This window comes from Miniopterus schreibersii (genome assembly GCF_964146895.1).
Source record: "Miniopterus schreibersii genome assembly, chromosome: 9".
Classification (NCBI taxonomy): Eukaryota; Metazoa; Chordata; class Mammalia; order Chiroptera; family Miniopteridae; genus Miniopterus; species Miniopterus schreibersii.
In genome coordinates this window covers 46,213,521-46,238,214 of record NC_138118.1, presented here as the reverse complement: position 1 = coordinate 46,238,214, position 24,694 = coordinate 46,213,521, and the positions used below count along the sequence as shown (strand labels likewise).

General features: G+C 36.6%; 2 protein-coding genes across 2 annotated transcripts in view; one reads left to right on the top strand and one right to left on the bottom strand.

Annotated features, from left to right (window-relative positions):
• Positions 1-24,694, bottom strand: part of FBXL13 (F-box and leucine rich repeat protein 13) — a 255,419-nt gene that overhangs the window by 91,938 nt on the left and 138,787 nt on the right. The window contains exons 11-12 of the mRNA XM_081147178.1: positions 22,726-22,826; positions 13,195-13,324 (exon numbers count right to left, since the gene is read on the bottom strand). Coding sequence (XP_081003304.1) covers positions 13,195-13,324; positions 22,726-22,826 — 231 coding nt within the window. The remainder of the gene's footprint in view (positions 1-13,194; positions 13,325-22,725; positions 22,827-24,694) is intronic.
• The window catches only part of LRRC17 (leucine rich repeat containing 17), a 30,180-nt gene continuing 18,494 nt past the window's right edge, over positions 13,009-24,694 (top strand). Inside the window, exon 1 of the mRNA XM_081147171.1 lies at positions 13,009-13,254. The gene's annotated coding sequence lies outside the window, so the exon portion shown is untranslated. The remainder of the gene's footprint in view (positions 13,255-24,694) is intronic.

Sequence of the window (24,694 nt, the reverse complement as noted above, 5' to 3'; positions counted from 1 at the left end):
GTCTCTTAATTCTAATTTGGGGCACCTTTCACCCTCCATTGCTTTCTGCTGAGTGTGTGTGTGTGTGTGTGTGTATGTGTGTGTGTGTGCGTGTGTGAGAGAGAGAAAGAGAGAGACAGATAGCCAGAGAGAGACAGAGACAGAGACACAGACAGAGACAGAGACAGAGAAATCCCTTTTCATTCTTGTTTTGCTTACGTAATCTCATTCCATTTAGCTAGTACATTCATCCCTCGATGTGCCTCTGTGGCTTTCTCCCACCTCCACCACAAAACCAAGGGAGGAGCAAGTAAGACTGTCCATGATCTCTGCCTCTCTGAAGAGGGAATTAGGAATTTATGTAGCCTAGAGAGAACTGAAGTGACCTTGGAATTTTCCAGTTTGCAGTTTGCACGGTCTACCTTTAAGATTCTTGACTCCCAGAGAGAGTTAACAGTACAAGAACTACTGATAAACCCTTATTACTGCATTGAGTATTCCAATCATTTCAACATTTCTGGGATGCTGTCCCTTTTCATTTTTCTTGACTTGTGTGTAGTGACTGAAAAATAATTGATGAAAAAATACTTTTACTTTAGTTATTTCATAATTTCCTAGGCTCTTTTCTCCCTGTAAATGTCAGACTCAACCCTTACCAAGAAGAGATCATCAGACCTAGCTCTAGCAAGTTGCCAACTTCTCAGCTACCTAACAGGACTCCTGAGCTTGCACCTAAGCACCTAAGCCATGCTCTAAAATTGGCTACATTTTCATTCATTATTCATTCACTCATTCATCAAACATTGATCAAACTCCAACTATGTGCCAGGTACTGTATTATGTGCTAAGGATACAGGCATGCCAATATATAAGGCATCATTCTGGCCATCAAGGAGCTCACAATGGGGAGGAGAGCAGACAAATAAGCAGACCACTGCACACATAGAGAATGCTTAGTGAAAGTGCAATGATAGAAGCACACACAGGAGGAATCATAACCCAAATTGGGCTGGGGGAAAGAAGAGACAGTGAGGGCTTCCTAGAGAAGGTTGTGATTGAACAGAGCCTATGAATATGTGAAAGTTAACCTGGTAAATGGGAGAAAGGTACAGTATCAGGATGTTTATGCAGACAGCAAAAGGTGAGCCTTGTGAAACAAATGAGGCCAGAAATGAAGAACAAGGGAGGCAGAGAGACAGAAGCTCCTATTGCAAGTTTACTTACTCTCTGGTTTAATTATCTTAAATCTAATCTTGGTCCAAGATTAAATCTGCATCTTGGTCCAAACTCCCCACTCTTCATCTGGTTCCTTTTATCTTCCCTATTCAGAGTTGTTGGTTTCTGGCATTTGGGTTTCAGCCTGGGCTTGGCTGCACCCCAGCCTTCCTTCCCAGCAGAGCTGTGCTCATTCCATGCCTGGTGTTCTATACAGGGCTATAACCACTGACTGCTACATACCGTCAGAGATGCATGAATCTACAGGGAAAGTGGCTACCCAACAGTAGCTTCAACAGAAAAATCTGTGGAGTTACACGCAGAGCAGAGGATAAAGGGAAAGGACAATCCGGAATCACTGCCCTCCTAACTGGCACTTCTCATGCACAAATAGGATATCTTTGCTGTTTCCATTAAAACTCTTAATGCTACCCACATTTTCCACTTTTATATTTTGAAAGAAATTGAACATATTTTAAAGAGCTCTAAAATGAACAGGGAACTAACACGGATCTCTTTGGAGCACTTTAGCTGATGCTTTTTTATCCATTTACTCATTCATTATGGGGAATGTGAGGAAAGACTTAAAGGAGGTGAAGTAGTTAGATAATTACAGAAAGAATATTCCAGGCAAAGAAAATAGCCAATGCAAAGAAACCCTAAGGCAAGACCTTGTGTGTTTGAAGAATAGCAAGGAAGCCAGTGCTTCAGGAGCAGAGTTAGTAAGGAAAGTAGTAGTAAGTGATTCAGAGAGGCAATTGTGGGAAGAGGCAGATTACATAGGGTCTTGGAGGTCCTTTCAAGGTTTTTCTTTTATTGAGTGAATAGGAGCTTTGCCAGGTATTCGAGCAGAAAACGGACATGGATGTGGGGGTTTATTTAATTTATTATTTTTTTTAAATTTATCTTTATTGTTGTAAGTATTACAGATGTTCCCCTGCCCCCCCCATTGACTCCATTCACCTTACTCCCACCCCCTCCCTAGGCTTTTAAAAGATCACTCTAGATGCTGTGTTGAGAGCAGACTTGTAGGAGGCAGAAGTGAAAGCAGAGACTAATTAGGGGGCTATCACAATAATCCAAGCAAGAGATGATGGTGGCTTTGAGTGGGTGGTAGCCGTGGAGGTGGTGAGAAGTGGTCAGATCCTGGATGGATTCTGAAGTAATAGTGAACGGGACTTCCTGATGGAGTGGGTGTGGAGAGTGATAGAAAGAAAAAAGTCAAGGATATTGTATTAGTTTGCTAGATCTTCTATAATGAAGTACCACAAACTGTGTGGCTTAAACAATGGAAATTTGTTGTCCAACAGTTCTGGAGACTATAAGTCCAAGATCAAGGTGTCAGCAGGGTTGGTCCTCTTGAGGTTGCTCCCTACATTGTGAGGAAAGGGTATGGTCCAGGCCTCTCTCCTTGGCTTCTAGATGGCTATCTCTGTGTTCACATGGCACTCTCCCATATGCATGTGTCTGTGTTCAAAATTCCCCTGTTTGTAAGGACATCAGTCATATTGGATTAGAGCCTAACCTAATGATCTCATTTTAGCTAATTACATCTGCCACAACCTTACTTCCAAATAAAGTCACATTATAAGGTACTAGGGGTTAGAACTTCATCATATGAATTTTGGGGAAGTACAATTTAATCCAAAACAAATGACTCCAAGATTTTTGGCCTAAGCAACTATAAATATGAAGCTAGGGAAGGCCAAAGGCAGAGCAAGGAGTTATTTTTTAAAGCAGGGATTTTAAAAAGTTTTTTAAGATATAAGAGTCTAAAATTTAAGAGGGAAGTCTGGGTTGGCAATATATATTATATATCATATAAGCGTGTATGTATTTATGCATATATACATACATTACTTCTATAAATATATTGCATATATACTCATATATATATCTACTTCCATAAACATATATATGGATACATATATAAACACACCTCTATATTTATTCACATAGATATAATATATATATACATATATTCGCTCATGATTGTAGGTGATATTTAAAGCCATGCTCTAGGTAAGATGACCAAGAGAGTAGGTATAGGCTGAGAAGAAAAGTGAACCAAGAATTGAATCTTGGGGCCCTCTATGATTAAGGGGTTGGAGAGCCACAGCATTAGCTTTCTTGCAGAAATCACATCTACATGAGTTTTCTAAATCATAAAAATGTCATTAGGATTGACACAGCCAATTTAAGAAATTAATAATATCAACAAAAGACAAATATACACATACTTTATGACCCAGCCATTCAACTCCTATGTGCATACCCAACAGAAATATGCATTGTGTTCATCAAAGTAGGTGTACGTAAGTGTACATAGCATTGTGCATTTTCTGTATGTATATTATACTTTGATAAAAAGTCATTAGGGAATGCCTTTACTCATTAGGTTCCAACTCTCAGTCAATTCCAGCAAAACAGGAAGCAGATTTAATCTGGCTTCTTGGGTGTTAAGGGTTGCTTTTTGGTCAGTCACAAAGCATGTTCAAAGCAACAAATTCAGGTACATGGTAGAACTCAAGCGTGTAAAAAGCCACAAGAAACCTTCACAACTTTCTCCCTTGGTCTTAGTTTTTGTTTGTTTGTTGCTGTTTTTTTGAAGAGATAATACTGGATGTATTTTATTATGCATTTTGGAATTTTGATAAATTCCAAGAGAAAGCTACCTAAAAGAAATGACATTTTTATATACTTGCTAGTATACTATAATATTTAGACAATACTAAAATAATTAGATGCTACTTTATAATACATGAGCATATGGTAATGTAAATATTTCTCTCAAATTATCTATGAATTAATCAAATAATCATTTTCATTGCTTTATACAGATGAAATATATATTGTTATATATTATATGCATATAATATATTCATATATCAGTTCAGTTATGTATGTGTTTGTTTTTATTTCTTTTTAGTTCAGATTTAAGAGTTCTTATTCCATCATATTCTAATGCTTCAGGTATACAAATTGTATAATACATTTGAAGAGAAAGTTTTTACAAAGAATTCAACAAAGGGAACACTTTTGTAACAAAACAGGCCATTTCATCAAGTTTACTGAAAAATGAAAATGTGTAGAATGATTGCTTCTTAAAAGAAAGAAAAAAAGAAGAAAAAGAAGAAAGAAAGAAGAAAGAAAGAAAGAAAGAAAGAAAGAAAGAGAGAGAGAGAGAGAGAGAGAGAGAAAGAGAGAAAGAGAGAAAGAGAGAGAAAGAGAGAGGGAGGGAGGGAGGGAGGGAGGAAGGAAAGAAGGAAGGAAGGAAGGAAGGAAGGAAGGAAGGAAGGAAGGAAGGAAGGAAGGAAGGAAGGAAGGAAGGAAGGAAGGAAGGAAGGGAGAGAGGGAGGAAAGAAGGAGGGAAGAAGGGAGGGAGGGAGGGAGGGAGGGAAGGAAGGAAGGAAGGAAGGAAGGAAGGAAGGAAGGAAGGAAGGAAGGAAGGGAGGGAGGGAGGGAGGGAGGGAGGGAGGGAGGGAGGGAGGGAGGGAGGGAGGAGGGAAGAAAAAGAGAGAGAGAGAAAGAAGTTGGGAAAAGTTCAAGAACTGGCATTAAAATGCAGCTCAGCAAAGGGCTAAATACTTTGCCTTTTCATAACGATTGATTACTGTATAAACCTTAAAATACTGAGTAGTATAAGTGGTTACTATGTGTCAGTAGTTATTTTTTATTTATTTATTTTTAATCCCCACCTGAGGATATTTTTTCCACTGCTTTTTCAGAGAGAGTGGAAGGGGTTGGGGAGGGAGACACATGGATGTGAACACATGGATTGGTTGCCTCCTGCATCCTGCCGGGGCTGGGGATCAAGCCCACAACCAAGGTATGTGCCCTTGGCTGGAATCGAACCCTGGACCCTTCAGTCTGAGGGCCGATGCTCTAACCACTGAGCCAAACCGGCTAGGGCCCATGCATTATTTATGAATGTCATTTTTCTCTCAGCTCTGCTTGGGGTAGCAGACACTCCCTGATGAGAGCTTTGATTATTAGTATTAAAGGAATGATTACAGGGTTGACATTTTTGTATAAAAGACTAGAAGTTGAATAAGGCGTCATATTGCTCTCTGAACTGGTTTATAGACATATTTGCAAAACTAGCCAAGGTTTTCCTTGGGAAATGGATTTGGATCTCTCCTTAGTTGAGACCCCAAAGATACAGACTACGGAGCAGAGAAGACATGGACATATTTCCCTGGAAATATTTCCAACCACAAACTACCATCAACATAGTCACAGAAAAATCTTGTCAACTTTCTTCACCACAGAAAATTCTCAGTAAGCTGTTTGTGATGTCTGGGCAACACTAATGTACCACCTTATTTGCCTGTTAGAATGAGTTACTTTTTTTGTTTTTTGTTTTTTAAATATATCTTTATTAATTTCAGGGAAAGGAAAGGAGAGGGGGAGAGAGAGATAGAAACATCAATGATGAGAGAGTCATTGATCGGCTGCCTAGCCCGCACAATCCGGGCATGTGCCCTGACCGGGAAATGAACCCCAATCACCTGGATCCTAGGTCGACACTCAAACAGTGAGCCACGCCCAGCCGGGCAGAATGTGTTAGTTTTAAAAGTGTAGTCCTGACAGCCATTGAGTTGCTATACTCTATAGAGGTACATGAAACAAATAGAATCTAGACATAGTCTGCCCTCTCTTAATCTAATTCATTCTGACCCATCTTTCTGGTATGAGCTAGATACCAAGCATCAAAATCTATAAAGGCCCCTTCTAGTCTATGATAATCAACTAGGGCATTGGTCTTTTTTCCCCTCATGATAACAGGGTTTTTTAAAAAATTTTATCTTTATTGTAAAGTATTACGGATGTCCTCTTTTTCCTCCCCATTGCCCCCCTCCACCCAGCATCTGCTCCCATGCCCCCCTTGTTATTTGACCCAGTGACCAAGGAATATATCCTAACAAACTTGAAACACCACTCAGAAAGAACTTATGCACCTCTATGCCATAGCAGCGCAATTCACAATAGCTAAGATCTGGAAACAGCCCAAGTGCCCATCAGTAGATGAGTGGATAAAAAAGCTGTGGGACATTTACACCATGGAATACTATGCAGCTGTAAAAAAGAAGGATCTCGTACCCTTTGGGACAGCATGGAGGGACCTGGAGAGTATTATGCTAAGTGAAATAAGCCAGTCAGAGAAAGACAAGTATCACAGGATGTCAGTTATATATGGAATCTAATAAACAAAAATAAACTGATGAACAAAATAGATACAGAGACATAGATACAGAACCATGGAACAGTCTGATAAATTTCAGAGGGAATGCGGGGGTGGGGGAGTGGGGAGAGAGTGATTAATCAAAGAACTTATCTGCATATGTGCATAGCCCATGGACACAGACAACAGTGGGAGAAGGCGGGTCTTAGCTCTTTTCTTTCTCTTGAGTAAGGCTCTCTCTATCAAGCCCAATCAGAAGTAGTGTTTGCTCTCCCAACTGAAGGCTAAATAGGAATCATACCCTCACCAGTTGTCACTTTCTTTCAGCTGCAATGATGGAAATCCAACATAAACTAGCTTAGGTAGAAAGGGAGTTAATGGTGTGTACTATGGTATAACTGAAAGTCTAGCTAAATAATATGTCATCTCTCCTTCCCAACACATCATCTCTCTCTCTCAAAAGTTGGCTTCTTTGTGATGGTTTTGTTCTTTCCCACTGCAGACAAATTTCTTCCATATTCCTGGGCAAGAGAAACACAAATCAGCCTGGACTTACACACCAGACCCTGCAACTTCAGGGAAAAGAACATTTCTTTTTCCCAATGTTGAATTGTTCTGCTAGGGTCATACTCTGCCTAGAAAAATCACAGCCCCTGCATATGAAATTTAGGGCTGTCTAGGCCCCAGCAAGTGACCCAGGAAAATCCTAATACCAATGCTCTAATAATAATAGCTAATGCTGATGAAGCATTTATTATGAAGCCACTGTTCTAACCTTCCTATATGTATCAAATCATTTCATTCACACAACACATTTATGAGGTAGGTACTAGTATTTTCCCCATTTCATAGAAAGGGATACTGAGGTACACAGAAAGCTTAGGCAACTTGCCCCAGTCCCATAACTAGTGAATAGCAAACTCAGGATTAAAATGCAAGTACCCCAGAACACATGCTCCCAGTACTATGGTATATTCTCTCAAGGTGCCATGAGTGACAGCTCCACAAAACCACAAGGGAGAGGAGAATTCTCTGAAAAAGTATGAGGTGCAAAAGAAAACTACCAATATCTCATACAAAAGCTCATTAGTCTCATTTATTTAACTAACAATTAATCCAAATATTCAATAAACATCTATAAAAGTCTACCATGAGTTAGGTCACATGGCATTTCTTAGAGCCGAGACCAAAATGGACCCATTCATTGTTGCTAAATGTCTCCAAGACTATGGATAACAAAGGAGTACAGGAAAGGGTACTTTCTTTACATGATGAAACCATTTTGTCTCCAAAACGTCCTCCCAAATTGTGTTTAGACATGGGTTTTTAAAAATTATTTTATGGCACAAGCTTAGATTTTATAACTTCGAGTAAATGGTAAGTATAAAAGCAAATGAATTAAATTTGTTCAACTGATTTGACCAGAATTTTTTGTCTAGTAAATGTAGATTTTTTTTCCCTTCTGAAAATAGTATAAAGAAAATATTGCACTCAGGCTCTAAGAGAAAATTTTTATTTAATTCCAAAAATATCTTAACAATGGAAGCTTACTGGAATAAGAATGCTATCATTCAATAAATATTTATTAAATACCTGGGTATAGTTTAAACTTACATGACCAAATAAATATAAATTAAAAATATAAAATATCATGTTCAATGTTAAATTGGCATAAGATTTTGAAATATATTTATAAAGATACCAAACATTATTCTACATTTATGGTAATAAGTTGACTACCTTTGTAAAATATGGATGGTCTTAAAAATAACTATATCCTCTGCTCATTTCACTTCTAAAAACTTGTACCCCCAAATTGCATAGCTATGCAAAGATATGGCTGCAAGAATTTTCCTCACAGGTTAATGTTGATAGCAAAATATTTTGTTATTGTAGGCCAGTAATGAAAAGTGAAATACATATTGGTGCTTTGGTACAATGAGATACTATGTAGCTATTAAAAGTTAGAGGAAAATATTTTATGAAATAGATGTTTACTTTATAGAATAATAAATGAAAGACATGTGTACTATATAATCTATTTTAGTTTAAAAGAATATAAGTCTGCATAGAAAAGAGACCAAAATGCTTTTTTACTAATAGTGTTTATTAATTCTAGGTGGTAAATTTTTAGGTAACTTAAATTTTTTTCTTCTTTTCTCTCTTTGTGTATATGTGTGTTTAACATGGAACAAGAAAAAAAAAGGAATTTTTTTTTAAGTGAAAAAAAGAAACAGAAAATTCAAGATGACAAGTATATGGTTAGAGGTCTGCAATGGATAGCAAAAGAGCACGCTGGAGAGCCCTATCCTGACTTAGGGCTGAGTGTGAGCAGAGGCTTCTTTGAGGAGGAGAAACTGAGCAGAGGCATCGCCTCAACCACATCAAAGATGATGACATGTAGGTGCAGCTGTAAGTGGTAGTATTTGTTAGGAAATTGGTCACATTACTTACAGCATCTACAGTGTTTATCCAGTCCCAAAAGAATGCAAAATATTTCTAAAATATATGTAATTGATTTTCACTTTTCCTTGCAATTCTCCATTATCAATTTATTTATTTTTTCAAACAAGTATGGTTAAAATTCTTTCACAATGTTGTATAAATACATCTTTCCTTTTTGGGGCAGCTGTGACTACGTTAAAGCTTAGCCCTTGACATATTTCATTTATGTTAATCCAGAGTTCCTAGAAGAAAGGAATGCTGAAGACAGTGCCCAGTGCTCAGCAAGCACTCAAATACCAATGAAAAGCATTTAGTTGTTAGCTTCTACTCTGAAGTCTTTTGTTTTATTAGGACCTTTCTTCTTGGTCAGATATATTAATACATGACTTCACACTGCAAAATTTCCAGCATAAAAAAGAAAATAAATTTCAGTTTCCAAGGGGAGAACCTGGAAACTCTGTGAGTTGTCAATTTTCCTTCTTTGAAACCATTTTTGGGCTGTCATATCAATGAAAGAGTAAAACTATTCTCACACCCAGAGCTGAGGAGGTGGAGAGAGTATCCTCAAAGGACTTGAAGTCCTTTGGAGTAGTAACATCCAACTTCACCTACTCTTTCTGCAGCTACAGCAGCAGCCATTTTAAAGATATCTGTGGTTAATAATGAGCTCATTTCTTAACCCCAGTGGGCCTAATGGGGCTCAGTTTTAATTTTTAAATTTTGTTTTTAATCCTTACTTGAGGATACTTTTCCCATTGGTTTTCAGAGAAAATGGAAGGGAGGGAGAGTGAGAGAGAAAGAGACATCTATGTGAGAGAGACATATCGATGGTTGCCTCCTGCATATGTCCTAACCAGGGACTGAGCCTGCAACCGAGGTATTGGACCTGGGACCCTTCGGTCTGCAGGTAGATGCTCTAACCACTGAGAAAAATGGTCTAGGGCAAGGGGCTCAGTTTTAAATGGTATGATTTCCAGTGCCTGAAACAGTGCCTGACACCTAGAGCTAAATCTCTGTTAAATTATTAAATGAACAAATGAAAATGGAAGAAGAATGAAAAAATAAACCAACATCGTTTTGCATAATGATGTGAAATACTAATTTCTCTGTGGCTTGAAACTTACAAATTAAGGGACAATCAAGAAAATAAATCTATTCTTTATACATTCAGACCAAGCTCAAAAGCTGCCAAGGACAGGTAGGCTATGCAATTAAGTGGTAGCAGTCTAGGTGTAAGTGCATGTATAGACGTTACTGCGTAGAGGAGAGGATGTCAAACAGGGGAGCATGCTCTGTCTCAAGGAGGTGAGGCTGACTCAGCTCCAGCCCATTGATGCCATATGGGAATGCAGGCCCCATTTTGCCAGTTCTTCCAGTTTTTTAGGAGAAGTTTGAAGTCCAGATTTTTATGTGAAAACTCCAACATAATAAATGTTGCCTCAAAATGTAAAGAGAGACGATGTGTGTTTTGCACACAATCTAGCCAGAGGGTCACTGATTTGAAACTTCTCATTTCAACTTTTCTTTTTAGGATATTATAGTTTATTAATTAACTTACTAATACACCTTTGTAATACTTTTATCCCCATTTTTAGCTACACACCCTTTGATGGGCTCTTTATGTAACAATTTGATATTCTGTAATATTTTTTACATATGAAATAAAAAGATAATTGTCTTCCCTCTAGAAAGATTAATCAAAACTTTTAAATTGATAGTACAGGAAAGCTTCTTTTAACATCACTCTTTATTATAAGTAATGTCATGTAAAATTTTATAATGTTAAATTTGGGAATACCTCTATAAATCTTCTTATATGAACTTTAAGATTTCAGGATATTGCAAATTTGCTTGTGCAGTAATATGTATATAATTACATTATATACCAGGATATATGATAATAGAGACAACTTATTCTTATTGAATGTTTGGATTTTTTCTGTTCTGTTTATTTGTTTATTTTGTTTTTTAGATTCCACATATAAGTGAAATCATAAGATATTTGTCTCTGACTGACTTATTTCACTCAGCACAATACCCTCTAGTTCCATCCATGTTGTTGCAGAGGGCAAGATTTCATTCTTTTTTACGGCTGAGTCAGATTCCATTGTATATATGCACCACTTCTTTATCCACTTATCTATTGATGGAAATTTAGATTGTTTCTATATATTGGCTATTGTAAATAATGTTGCAATGAACATATAGATGTATATGTCTTTTCAATTAGTGTTTTGGGTTTCTTCAGATAAATACCCAGAAGTGGAATTGCTGGGTCCTTCTTTGTCTCTTGTTATAGCCTTTGTTTTAAAGTCTATTTTGTCTGGTACAAGTATTGTTACTCCAGCTTTTTTTGTTTGTTTCCATTTTCATAGAAATATCTTTTTCCACCCCTTTATTATCAGTCTGTGTGTGTCTTTCAATCTGAAGTGAGTCTCTTGTGGACAGCATGTGTAAGGGTCTTGTTTTGCTATCCATTCAGCCTCCATATATCTTTTGATTGGAGTATTTAATCCATTTGCATTTAAAGTAATTGTTGATAGATATGTATTTATTGCCATTTTATTATTCATTTTTTATCTTTTTTTATTTTTTCTTCTTCTTAAAGAAGGCACTTTAACATTTCTTGTATTACTGGTTTGCTGGTGATGAACTCCTCTATCTGTTTCTTGACTGGGAAGCTCTTTATCTGTCCTTTGATTCTGAATGATAGCTTTGCTGGGTAAAGTGTCAACTTTACTGTCTGAGAAAATTTATCCTTAAGACATGTCTACGTGTATTTGTGTGTCATATGTATTGTGTGTTGTTGCTACATTAATTACCTCATGAAAACTGAGAACAAGGAGGTAAGTCACACTTTAGGGGAGGATTTTTAAGCATGGAGTGAGGTAGTGGAAAGAATCAGAAGATGTATATTTAGGGAAAAGCACAATCAATGGGATATGTCAAGCACATAGAAGTATTCTTGAATTTGCAAATATTTTTCTCTGTGATTAGGCCATCTGTGTTTGCTAATGGACCCATATCAAAGTTAGGCTCCTATCTTCCCATAGAGACTGGGAGATACTGGTGTTATCTCCCTTGACGATTACATTTCAAAGCATGGCTTCCAGGTACTTTAGAAAGGCTGTCCTGGGTTATAAAACTGGCAAGACGCTTTTTAGGTTTACACCTTAAAGGGAACAGAAAAAGAATGTACAACTGCAAGTTTTCTAAAGTAAATAAGTGCTCTAAGAAAAAGGAGGCTAGGGCCTAAGACTCAGAAAGAAGCCTGTCTAAAGTTTAGTCAAGCTGGAGGTAAAACCATCTGGGTCATGAGAGTGATGGTAGATGTTATTCAGTTACACATCATTATATCATTAAAAATGTCAATTCTAGATGTCTCTGCCCTAGCTCAGAGTCCTCTTCTCCCTTCCCCTATGTCCTCCCCACTGTCTAGTAACTATGAAACCGAGGTATTACCAACAGGTGCTTATCAGCTGTGCAACTTTGGGAACCTTGGTCTCTTTATTTCTAAATGGGCATCATAAACACATACTACACAGCATTTGTATGAGGAGTAAATCCGATCTATGTAAAGCACTCAATATGGTGCCTAGCATATAGTAGCTCAATAAAAGATAAATATCAATATTTCATCCAGTTCTCATCTGTGCTATTATAGTATAGAATGAACATACTATGATACTAAATCAGTAAAATACACAGAAAAGAAGTGAAAAGAATTATTTACCAAAATAGAGCGGAAGAAACTATCAATGAGGCAGCACCTATTTCCAGAGTTCCATGTCCTACCCTCCACCTAATTTTCTGCCCAAATTTCTTCAGTCTGTTCTTTCATACTTAAATATTTCCCCGTATAGATCTCAAATCTGCATGTTATTTAGCCTAAGGACATAATGCAATTTTTAAAATTACAATCTTTGTTGTATTTCCTTTCTTACACTTGAAGTATATTTACTCTTTGAAAGCCCATGTGGGAGCTAATTGACTTTTCAGAAAGCTGCTTGCAAATTCTCCCTCAAAAAAGTTTGCTTTGTTTTTATCTTGGTAGCATTTCTAAAATTTCAAGATTTGGACTCTGGCATTATAACTGTTCAGAGTATCTACACAGAAGTGGTCTGTTTCATCATCCAATGAGCTCTGCCTGTGTGTGGATGTGACACCCCAGTGGAAGGAAGCCAAGGGCCTATAGTAGCAATCCTGGGGAAAATTTAAGCAGCTGTGGCCATGTAATTTAAAACCTCTGAAAAGTGTGCTGCAGTCTGTGCACAGCGTTAGTATAACATGAGGACTGGATGTAGCCCGTTCTCCGGAGGACTTCCTTGCCTGCTGCAGGAAAGAGAAGACTGAAAACTGAAAAGACAAACCTGGGTGCAGCCAGAAAGGTCCAAATAGATGAGCTTGTGGCATCCATTCCCTAAACTCAGGTACTGTAAACCTTTGTCTGTGAACTTTCTGCAGTAAGCCAAACTAAGAATCTGTAAATTGTGGAAGTGCCTGAAAAGACAGGGTGAGAGGAGAGAGGAAGGAAAGTGAATATAGTTGTTTTCTCACATCTTTCTTAAGCCACTATGACAAAGAGAAGTAAAACTGTAAATTAATCTTTTCTCCTTGCAAATGTTCAACAGTTGAACCTTATTGTTAATTCTCTTCCTGTTAAGTAAAGGAGACTGCAGTAACATATCAGATAATGCCTAATTACATTTCAAATGAAAATAAAGATGTGCCTAGATTTTTAAGAAAGCTGATTGAGATAAAGCTTTGGGGGCAGGGAGGTTTGTGCATTCATATTGTTTGGAAGTTAGCTTGTGCTTGAAAGCAAAGTTACAGAGTTTGCATTATTGTTGCATTTTAGGTTTTATCTGTGAGGCACCAAAGTAATGTGCAAAATGTCTAGAAGTACAAACCCTTTGTAAACATTTAAATGGCGATTAGCTGTTACATGAGAGTGAGGATTTGGGCAGAAAGGAGGCAAAGTTGAACACAACAGGCTCTTAAAATGGACATGATCAGCAAATGCTTTGAAAAATCAAATTTGAGTATGCATGATTTTCTAAGTTTCATAACTGTAGTTAAAGAAAGACTAATTGATATACAGAGCTTAAAAATGGGTTAAGAAGGACAGTCTGCAAATGGGTGGGCAGCACTGTCAATCTCCCTGGAGTTGAAACCTATTAAATATGGCATTACCACCATGACCAAAATGAGAGCTTCCAGAAAAAAGGAAGGTAATTAGGACAAACCTCCACTACCATGCAAGGGCTCACAGTTTGAGGACACTCAGTGGACTTTCCAGACTTTCTTTAGCCTGGCATTTTTTAAAAGTACAAGAACTCCCACTACTGCCTGCTCTTGTAATGAAATTAACAACATGCTCTTGATTTGTGATCTGCAACAGTTTAACAGCAAATGAAAAAGAAAAAAAGAACAAAAGTGAAAGAAGATGCCTCTCTGTCCAGCAAAAGCCCACAAATGAAAAATAAAGTTTACCTTCACATAAATGGGAAATAAGATCTGCAAGCATTGACCATTAATCAAATTTATTCCTAAAATTTGAAAAACACATGTATATGATGTGATGATTTCCATTCCATAGAAAATCATTTGGTTCAGAACACAGATTCCCTCTGGTAATTGCTGTGTCTATGAGATTCAACAGAACAAACAGGGCCGCCTTCTGGATTCCCCAGCTGCTGGGTGGGCAGGGCTGTGAAGGAAAAGCAGCACTAACATCCCAAAGACACATCCCCTCTCGTGGGTCCCTTCAGTTAACTGAACTATGCCAAAGTTTTGGAAATGCTTTATTTTCCTCTCCTTGGAGTATACCCTTGTGATTCAGCTGGGGGGTGGATGTCATTTCTAACAACCCTTTAGCTGTCTAATTCAGAGAAAGGAGTAGTGAGACAAGCAGGACACAATGGAAAATATGTAAGGTTTTGGAATCTGACCAAATTAGATTCAAATCCCAGCCCTCACACTTACTGCAACTTCCCTAACCTCTCAGAGATTGTTTCTGTATTTGTTAAGTGGAGATAATAATATATATTTTTTTAACCCTAATTGTGGGCCTCCAGCTTTCCTGAGGTTCATTTTCTCATCTTTAATATGGATGTAATCCTTTCTGCTCTTTCCTCTTAGAGATGTGACAATTACATGAGAATATAGGTGTAATAGTATTATATTGAGGGTGATTTTTGAGAATTAAAAACAGGAGGGATAAGTGAAATAAGCCAGTCAGAGAAAGAGAAGTATCACATGATCTACTCATATGTGGAATCTAATGAACAAAATAAACCGATGAGCAAAATAGATCCAGAGACACAGAAGCATAGAACAGACTGACAAATCTCAGAGGGAAGGTGGGGTGGATGGGGAGAGATTAACCAAAGAATTTATATGCATATATGCATAACCCATGGACACAGACAATAGTGTGGTGAATGTCAATAGGAAAAAAGGGACATCTGTAACACTTTCAACAACAAAGATAAATTTTAAAAAATAAAATAAAATAAATAAAAACAGCAGGGATACAGTAGAGGCTTTAAATATATATATTGTTATTGCTACTACCTCAAATAACATATTAATTGTTCTTATGAAGCTTGTACACCACCTTAATGGAATAGATACTCATCTTACAAAAGTGGTGCATAAAACTGACTCTAAGAGTTTGGGGAACTCACATTGCATCTACACCCTCATTTTGGTCATAATAGTAATGCCATATTTAATTGGTTTCAGCTCCAGTTTGACTGACAGTCTCGATTGTAGTTTTTACTCCTCTCATGTGTTGCTTACTCATTTGCAAACTGTTCATCTTATGCCATTTTTCAGCTCTGTTTATCAATTAGTCTTTATTTAACTATAGTAATGAAACTATTTCTTACAAAATCATGAGTATTCAAATATATTTAAACCTGGTCCAAGCCTATTCTTCAATTTCTTAAAGTCCATGTGATCACTTATCAAATAAAAAAAATGAGAATTGAGCTAGGAGTTCTTAAGTTTTTGTGTGTCAGATACCATACAGATCTATGGATCCTTTGTCAGCATAATGTTACTAATGCATAAAATAAAATACTTAAGATTACAAAAGCAGCCAATCATGTTGAAAGTCATTATTAAAATATTTTTTATATGATCTAGTAGAGATCTAACAACTACCATGATTTTGAAGTAGTGGTGTCAATGATATTTTGAAATATTTGTAACAAATATAATAAGAAAATATTTGTGATTCATATGGTTGAAAGAGTCCCATAGGAGGTTGAAAGGGGCGGCTGTTACTACTCTGATTTTTTACCTACATTTCAGTTAGAGCTCAGTGAAAATAGAGATGCCCCCCCCCCCATCAAAATTCATGGAACCTCTGTATTTTATCCCTGGTCCCCTTGGGGGATCCACTAGCCCCAGGTTAAGAACTTCGTGTCTGGCAGTAGAGGTGTTCATTAGAGAAAATGACTCCCAGATTGAAAGTCTCTAGATGGCTCTCTTCAAAGTGGAACCTCATGGGAACCATTGGTTTGAAAGCAAAGTACAGAAATCTTGAGCGGCCATGTAGGCCTTTCTAGGGATTTACAGGGCTGCAGATTTGAAACTGCTGAGGAAGGGAAAAGTATCAATTGACAATGAAATTGCATTTGGCAAATTTTATGCAATACTGCTACTTTTTATTTTGAATTTTGGCAAAGAAATGTGTCCCTTATATGAGGAAGATCTGGATCACAGTTTTCCGAACCCAGAAACAACTTTATAATTCAAATTCCTCTTTGAGGCAATGTTTGCAGTCTGTGTTTATCTTTTCCTAATTATTTGATAACTAAAATTTTCCTATGTAAGGGGAGGGTTTCTTTTTGTTATTTATTTTTCTACTGTTACCACAGTCTTTAAGAGATCACAATTCTTATAGAAACTACAGAAATAATTTTTTCTCCATTCTTCTGGCTTTTTTCCATTAAAGAATTGAGGCCTTCTGTGTTAGATCTCCAATACTTGAAGCAGTTACTACTGGAAAGAGTGTAGAATTACAATGTATTTTACCTAAAGTTTCTCTGAAAGATCACCAAGACAAGGCCCAGTCTGTAAAAGAGAGGATTTACATGTGGATTCTATTGAATTGAGTGTTGGGCTCTTTAGTTTCACAGAGGCAGTTTTGCATGATAGAATTTCTACAGAAAATCCAAGTGCGGTGATATGACCTCCTATTTACACCTTAGACCTTGGGACGTCCAGTCCAGCCAGGCAACAGCTTCCCCTCTCTGCCCCACACTGCTGAGCACTGGTGAGACTATACAGCATGAGAATGCCTGCCAATAAGAAGTTTCCAAGCCAACTGAAAGATCAATTCACCTATATGAAAAATAATGAGACCCCATGCCACCAGAGCATATAATAGTCCATTAAGGAGCAAAGATCATAATAGCTTTAATCACCCTGTTTGCTAGAATGCCTCACACATAGTAAGTTCATCAATATGTGGTGAATAAGTGAATGAATGTTGCTATTAGAATCCAAGGAAAGGAGAAACCACTGTAGACTTCTGGTAGATGGTATAACTTGAGGTGTAAAGGCTGTGAATTAGCACAGACAAGGAGAAAGGCATTCCATCTGTGGAGAAAGAGAAGCATGTGGCAATCAGATGACCAGAGTTAAGCACTTCCCTTGGGAAACCTGGGCGGATAAATTTGATTAGATAATGTGAAGGGACAGTAAGGAAAGAGTCAAGACTTCAAGCATGTCAAAGACATGGTAAGACTATTGTTCCAGGATGAAACTTCTTGCAGCCTAAGGCAAAGCAGACTGAAGGGAAAAGAGACCAGAGGCTGAACCATCAGGATGCTGAGCCAGATGAAGTGCAGAGTGTGCCACCTAGGTTGTGGCTGGCAATGGGCATAAAAGGAAAGGGTTTCATTCAGGATATATTTAGAAGCAAAAAATGTCCAGGAATGGGCATGAGCTGTGGGTAGCCCTCATTTTCACCTTTAGAAAACTGAACAAGTCTCCATCCAAGTGAGAAAAAATATTCAAATAAAAAACTGGCAAATCAATGTTGCCAAGAAGGGCAAACAAATTACATCTTTCTTCTGGCAAATAATTTCTTTGGAAAGAAATACTAAAGGCACTGAAGAGAGAATGACAGCAGGAACAAACAATATTTCTCTGCTTATTTATAGCTTAAAGAACACTTTGGTCATACCTAAGCATGTTTGAAACAGTGGAAAACAAAGCAAAAATAGAGAATCATGAAATGTATTTTCATCATAGATAAGAAAGTCAGTGTTCATTTTTCTCATGTGATAAACACACACATCTGTATTGAGTAGCATTTACTCTAAATGTTCTCTCAATAGCAAGAAGTGAAAGTTAAAATCACAACAAAATTCTAACTTTCGGTCCATTTTTCTATCTTTTTTGCCACTTACACATTCATACATGCACATATATTCATACAACATATAGCTTAATGTGGAATGTCTAGAGAAAAGTAGTGAGTGATGTTTCCTAGGATTAGAGAACCTTATGGAACTCCAGCTCATGAGAGCCTGTTGAGCATCTCTTCCCAACTCCACATTCAGTGACATCATGTTGGTAGCTTAAAACTGGCCATGGTGGAAGTATTTACACCACAGAAATCAGCAAACTCTACAAATTAGAACATCCCCTTTCCCCATAGCCTAGCCAGTTATTAAACATTTACTGAATACTGCTATCCTTGGAACACACTTTGAGAGCTACTGACATAGCGAATACAGTATGCTGAGGAAATGTATATAGAGATAAAAATGAGAGAGAAGATGACAGCTTTGAAAGACAGGAATAAAAATTCTATCTAAATATAAAAGGGGATTCTTAAGCTAAAACTGGAACAAATGGAATAGAAGCATTATAAAGAAAAATACCTTTCTTGGCTGAGAAAAGAGCTAAGCTTTAATGTTCAGAAGGTTTACCATGTTTCAGGAAAATTAATTGAAAGAACACAATTAAACTTGGAAAATGTTTTTAATTTCTCAGAGAAAAAGAATTTCTTGCAAGCATCTTGGCAGAAAAAAATAGGATACCAACAAAGGAACAAAAAATCAAGCTGACTTTAGACTTCTCTTTAACCAGAAATCTCAAGATTATGAAACGATGTTTGTAGGGTTTTAAGGATAATACCAGGGCCATGGTTCAAGAACTACACACCAAGAGAAGAAGTTATTCGTTCTCCAAGCCAATAGAAAGTCATTTTCAGAAAGCAATGGCTGCAAATCTAACACTTGCACATCTTCCCAGATAAAGAGTTTTTAGAGCTATAATTCCAGTTATTTTTTTAAAAAATATATCTTTTTCAGAGAGAGCAAGGGATAAGGTGGCCGAGAGACAGAAACATCAATGATGAGAGAGTCATTGATTGGCTGCCTCCTGTATGACCCCCACTGGGGATCGAGCGTGTAACAGGAGCATGTGCTGTGATCAGGAATCGAACCTCTATCGCCTGGATCATAGGTCGATGCTCAACTGCTGAGTCATGCCAGCCGGGCTATTTCCAGTTATTATAGAATAAATCGAAATAAAAATCAAAGAATAAGAAAATTGTGGAACAAATGGACCATCAATGAATATCAAAACTAGAGTTAGGACTACATAATCATTACAAATATGATTACATTATCGAGTACAAATGCCAAAAATCAACATTAAGAGGAAGTTAAATGATTAACAAAAATTATGATTAATATGTGTCTATATACAGGGGAGTGGAAATGGAGGCGCATCAAGTATGGGGAGAAGTAAAGCATGTTAGAGCCCTTGTCTAACACAGGGGGAGTCAAAGTCATTGTTTCATTGTAACTTCGATAATCAGAGAAAATTATCAGAGAACACGTTAAAGCATCCTCTTAAAAAACACGCAAACAACCACTAGCTAGAACATACAACAGAACATGTACATACTTTTGAAATACCTTTAGATTATTAAAGTAAACAACAGTTTATGTAGCAAAAGGCAGAAGTGGTGAGTACAGTAACATAAAAATTTTAAAATAAAAAACATAAAGCAAGATGATAAAAATAAAAATACATTCCATTTTGACAAGAAATAGTAATCTTTTAAACCACCCTCTTAAAAAGGCAAAGAGACTGAAAATTTACAAATAGAAGTTAGCTTTATGCTGCATATAAAGACGAACCCAAAATCCAGTGGCACAAAGGTTAAAAATACCAGTATACATAAAGCTAGCCCACAAAAGCACAAGCAAAAGAAAACAAATGTGACTGTACTAATAGCAGATTAAAAAAAAGAATTCAAGACCAAAAAAATTGACCAGAATAAAGAATATAATTTTGTGTGAATAAATTGATAATGCAACATACTACTTATGAATCTTTATGTACAAAACAATAATATTAAAATAAATTAAGGAAATCTTGATTATAATCGGAGACTAATATGTCACTATTATACTATGACATATCAAGAATTGAGATGTACATGCACACATACACACACAGAAAAATATTCTCTAAAAGAAACTCTCTCGTTATAAACATTCATGGATGATTTGCTAAAACTGATTATATAAACTACTCCACCAACAAATCTCAATAAATTCCAAAAAGCAGAAAAAATTCAATCTGCATTTCTTTTTAAATCAAAAATATATATTTTTTTAATTCTCACCCCAGGATATGTTTATTGATTTTAGAAAGAGGAAGGGAGGGAGGGATGGAGGGGAAGAGAGAGAGAGAGAGAGAGACAGAGACAGAGAGAGAGAGAGAGAGAAACATCAATTGGTTGCCTCCTGTACACACTTAACCAGGAATTGAACCCACAACCAACTGCACCACCCAGCCAAGGCTCAATCTACATTTCTTGACCAGAGAGTACAAAGCTAGAAATTAAAAACAGAAGTTTAATAAAAGAAACTTCAGCCACTTGAAACCAAAAATTCTCTTCTAGATAATTATTTGGTTAAAGAGAAAATCTAATGTACAACAGTATAGAAAATAAGAACTATACTTATCAAATCTTATAAGCTTTTCCTAAATTCTTATTTAGAGGTAATTTCATAGTCTTGCTTTTTATTATAAAAGGAGAGAAATCAATTCACATACAAATGAAAAGTTTAAAAAGATATCTGCACTTCATACCCGAAGTCCAAAAATGACCATTCAGAAAATAAAATGAGAAAATATAATCCGAAAAGATACCATTCACAATAGCAACTAAAAAGATACCTAGGAATAAATTTCATAAAATTATCCATGTGAATAAAACAAAATTATATTCAGACATTTAAGAACATTTGAAAAAATATTAGAAATATACTATGTTCCTGATAGGAAGACTAAATATTGTAAAAATATAAATTAGTTCTTATTTTATTTTTAATTATGGGCATATGAGTAAATTTCTAACAACTGGACCTTCAAAAATTATACATATAAATGTACATTCATTTTCTGTAAATTTGTACATCTTACTATTTTACATTTACTATTTTGTAGATATAAAAGTGTGTAGCACACAACTTACAAATAATAGCAAAATACACAATATTCCTTATTGTAAATTCCATGTAATCAATCAAGTCTCACGCAATGCTTTCATTGACTTTTGCCAAACTCATTAATGTAAATTGTACTTTTGTCTTCTATATGCTCAAAGGAAAAATAAAAACTGTCACTCTGCTGTATTTCTAGTTTTCACCCAAAAATAAAAATAAAGTTTGAAAAATTAAGAAACAGGTATAGTTCCAATATGAATATTTTTATTTACATTTATGAGTAAGACAGACATGAAATCCATATGTATATCCAGACTTCACTCACCAATTAATGATGTGACTTCTTTGCTAAATCAGATAATAGTTTTCAAGTATTAAATGAAATTTTCTCAATTTTTTGTGCTATTAACAATATTGCAGCTACACACATGATGCACTTTTAAATTTAACCTGCTTCATTTATTGTTTTCCCCATCATTTTATTAAGTTTATGCAATCAACAAAAAAATAAATAAAGTCCTAATTTGGATTGCTTGCCATTTTCTATTGTGTAGTATTCTTCCATTTTGGCTAATTCCAAGCTTCCAATGAAAGGTTTACCACTACTTTTAGGCTTGCACATTTTCAGAAAATGGTTAGAGACAGAAGAATAACCACCTAGAAGTTTCAATTTAAGCTTTTCCAAATGTCTCATTGTTATTTTTCAAAGAATCTCAAAAAATTATACTCTTAAAAATGGTTTATTTTTTCGCAATAGTTTGAAAGTGTTTTTTGAATCTCTCCCAATATAATCAAATACTCTTCCAAGTCTTTCCTTGGTGAAAATAAAGAATAATTAAATGGCATGAGTTTGTGATAAATTTGAATATTCTGTCAACTCTTGTGTTCTTCTGTTCTTTCTTCTAAAAAAGTGCGGGCTTAGACGCAGCATTTGTGTCTAGGGTTGTCAACAGTCCATACATCAAAATACAGCCAATATTAGGTTTCCTGGAGGTAGTGGGGTCCCAACAGGTAACTAGAGCATGGCAACAGGGAATCTGGGATGCAGTGCTCAAAGTATAAGGTATCCTATTGTAGAGAAGTCCCAGACACCGGACTGGAATTTAGGGTCCTGGCTTCAATGCCCAGGAAGGGACACCAGAAAGAGATAGCAGAGCCTAACTCAAACTACTAGGCACATTGCTACAAGAGACACAAAAATGCTGGTTAAATTCGAGGACCTGGGCACACCAAGAAAGAAGATAGGCACAAGTTTGGAACTTGAAAGCAGCAGCCCTGCTATCAAAATATCAGTGCCACACTAATGGAGGTGTTAGTAAAATGAGCACTGCCTTTAGGGGATGCTAGAGCAAGCCCGAGCCTAGAGGAGCACAATTATTTTCAGTGCAGTACAAATAAAACAAACATTACCTTGGTAAGAGTCGCATTGTCCTGTTGGTGATAGTTGTGTTAGACAGATTGAGATTCAGGACTCCAGGACAACACTCAGAGATGTATCTCATTGATTCATCCTGCATAAAACAGAGAGGAGAATCTTATCAAAGCCTAACAGACTTTGCTATTCTCTCTATAATCTCCCTGCTCCAGAAAAGTATATGCATGACTTAGTCTCTTCATATTCTTTGGTATTAATAGAAAATCAAATTAAATAGAAGGTATTGTTTTTGCTTGAAGCTCCATTCCTTCCCCCTTTCCTCCTTTCATCACAACGACAGTACATTAAAATTTGAATCCTTACAAGTTCAACTCTGTGACAGGTAATTTGACCTCAAGTGTTAAAGTAACAAACACTCCTGACTCTTCAGATGCATAAAAGTGATTGAAAATGGGTCATTTTTTAAACTTACTGAAATTATTGTGCAAGAGTAGTAAATGCTCTTAACTAGACTTCATTAAAAGTGAGTCCATGTTTGCACATCTATATTTATTTATAGATGTATGTGTATGCGAGTATATGTGTAATTGAGTTTCTATGGTTCTGTTACTCAATATATTAAAACAGCTAAACAGATTTGCACCAAATTTATAGCATGCTTGAGATGGCCTTAAGTAAAATAGAGGCTCCAAACATATTGAACATGAAATTCAGTGTTGGGAGTACTGTGCATGAGAATCTCAAAGATTCAAGCAACCCTCCCCCAGAGAGCTGAAACTGGGATGTAAGAGAATGGTGTGACTGTGACCTGAGAGAGACAGAAAACAAACAGTGATTTCAAGAATGAGCCCTAATTGACATTTACGAGACCAGATGAATTGCAAGCTTTGATTGCAATGGAGCTGCTTCTCATACGGGTGACTACTTACAAGCACTCTAGAACGAGTAGCAGCAGGTTTTTATATATTTAATCATGGTTGATGAGTCTCCCCAGGAACACATTGAGGCGGTCAGCTAGTTTAAAATATTTATGGAACATCCTTTCTGGAAAGAATAGGCCATTGCAGGAAGAGGTAAATTGTCACTTGGCTAGGCAATGTGGTTTGGGGAAGCATTCTGCGTGGCCAATATGGTCGCCTCAAACACCACTAAGGATGGCAAAGTTTTATTTTCAGCAGGATCATCAATGTTTAACATTCAATTCCTAGTTATTTCCTGGAGTCGTGGATATTAAAATAACAAACCCTGCAGGTCAAGCTTCTATGACATGGGATAGGAACTGGTTGATTTACAGAGGCAGCAAACCACACCTAAAAAGGACCCAAGGTTGTTTTTGAGGTTGTAAAACTAGTTCCGCTGTAGGGAAGGTTCTATGTGCCAATGCCGCAGGAGTACAAGGGCAGGGCTTTCGATAAGCACTATACTCTTGCCACCGCTTTTTCTAGATACCCCACCACTAAAATGTAGGATTTGGAGTTACGTGGAAATTACAGTATAATTTTCCCAGAAGGTATGGAGAGAAAAATCATAATATGTGGCACCATTTGTAGTTTAATACAAACAAAATCTATCTTCAAAAATATTCATATGCCGATCAAATATCAAAGTGATTGTGGATCTTTTGGAAGACTCTGGCAAAAATGCAGCTGGGGCAAGAAAAGTATAGAAAGCTGGTTCATACAACATTAGGAAGGTAGCCACAGAAAAGATGAAAATTTCAGGACCAGGAAAAGGAAGATGGAGTACTCTTTATGCATCAGAGGAATCTGACTTTCCTTGTGATATGAGGAAGCAAATCATCCTCTGCATTTTCCTGTTTGGAAGAAACTCAAATGAACCCTATTCTCAATTTAAAAATAAGTCAAGGTTCAATCCCCAAATGTTAGAACACATAAATGCAAAACCTGTATGAGCGTCTACACTGCAGAATGGCTTATGGATTTGACCACAATGAACTCAAACATTTCTGAAGGTAATACATTCACAAGGCAAGCTCCTTAGAAA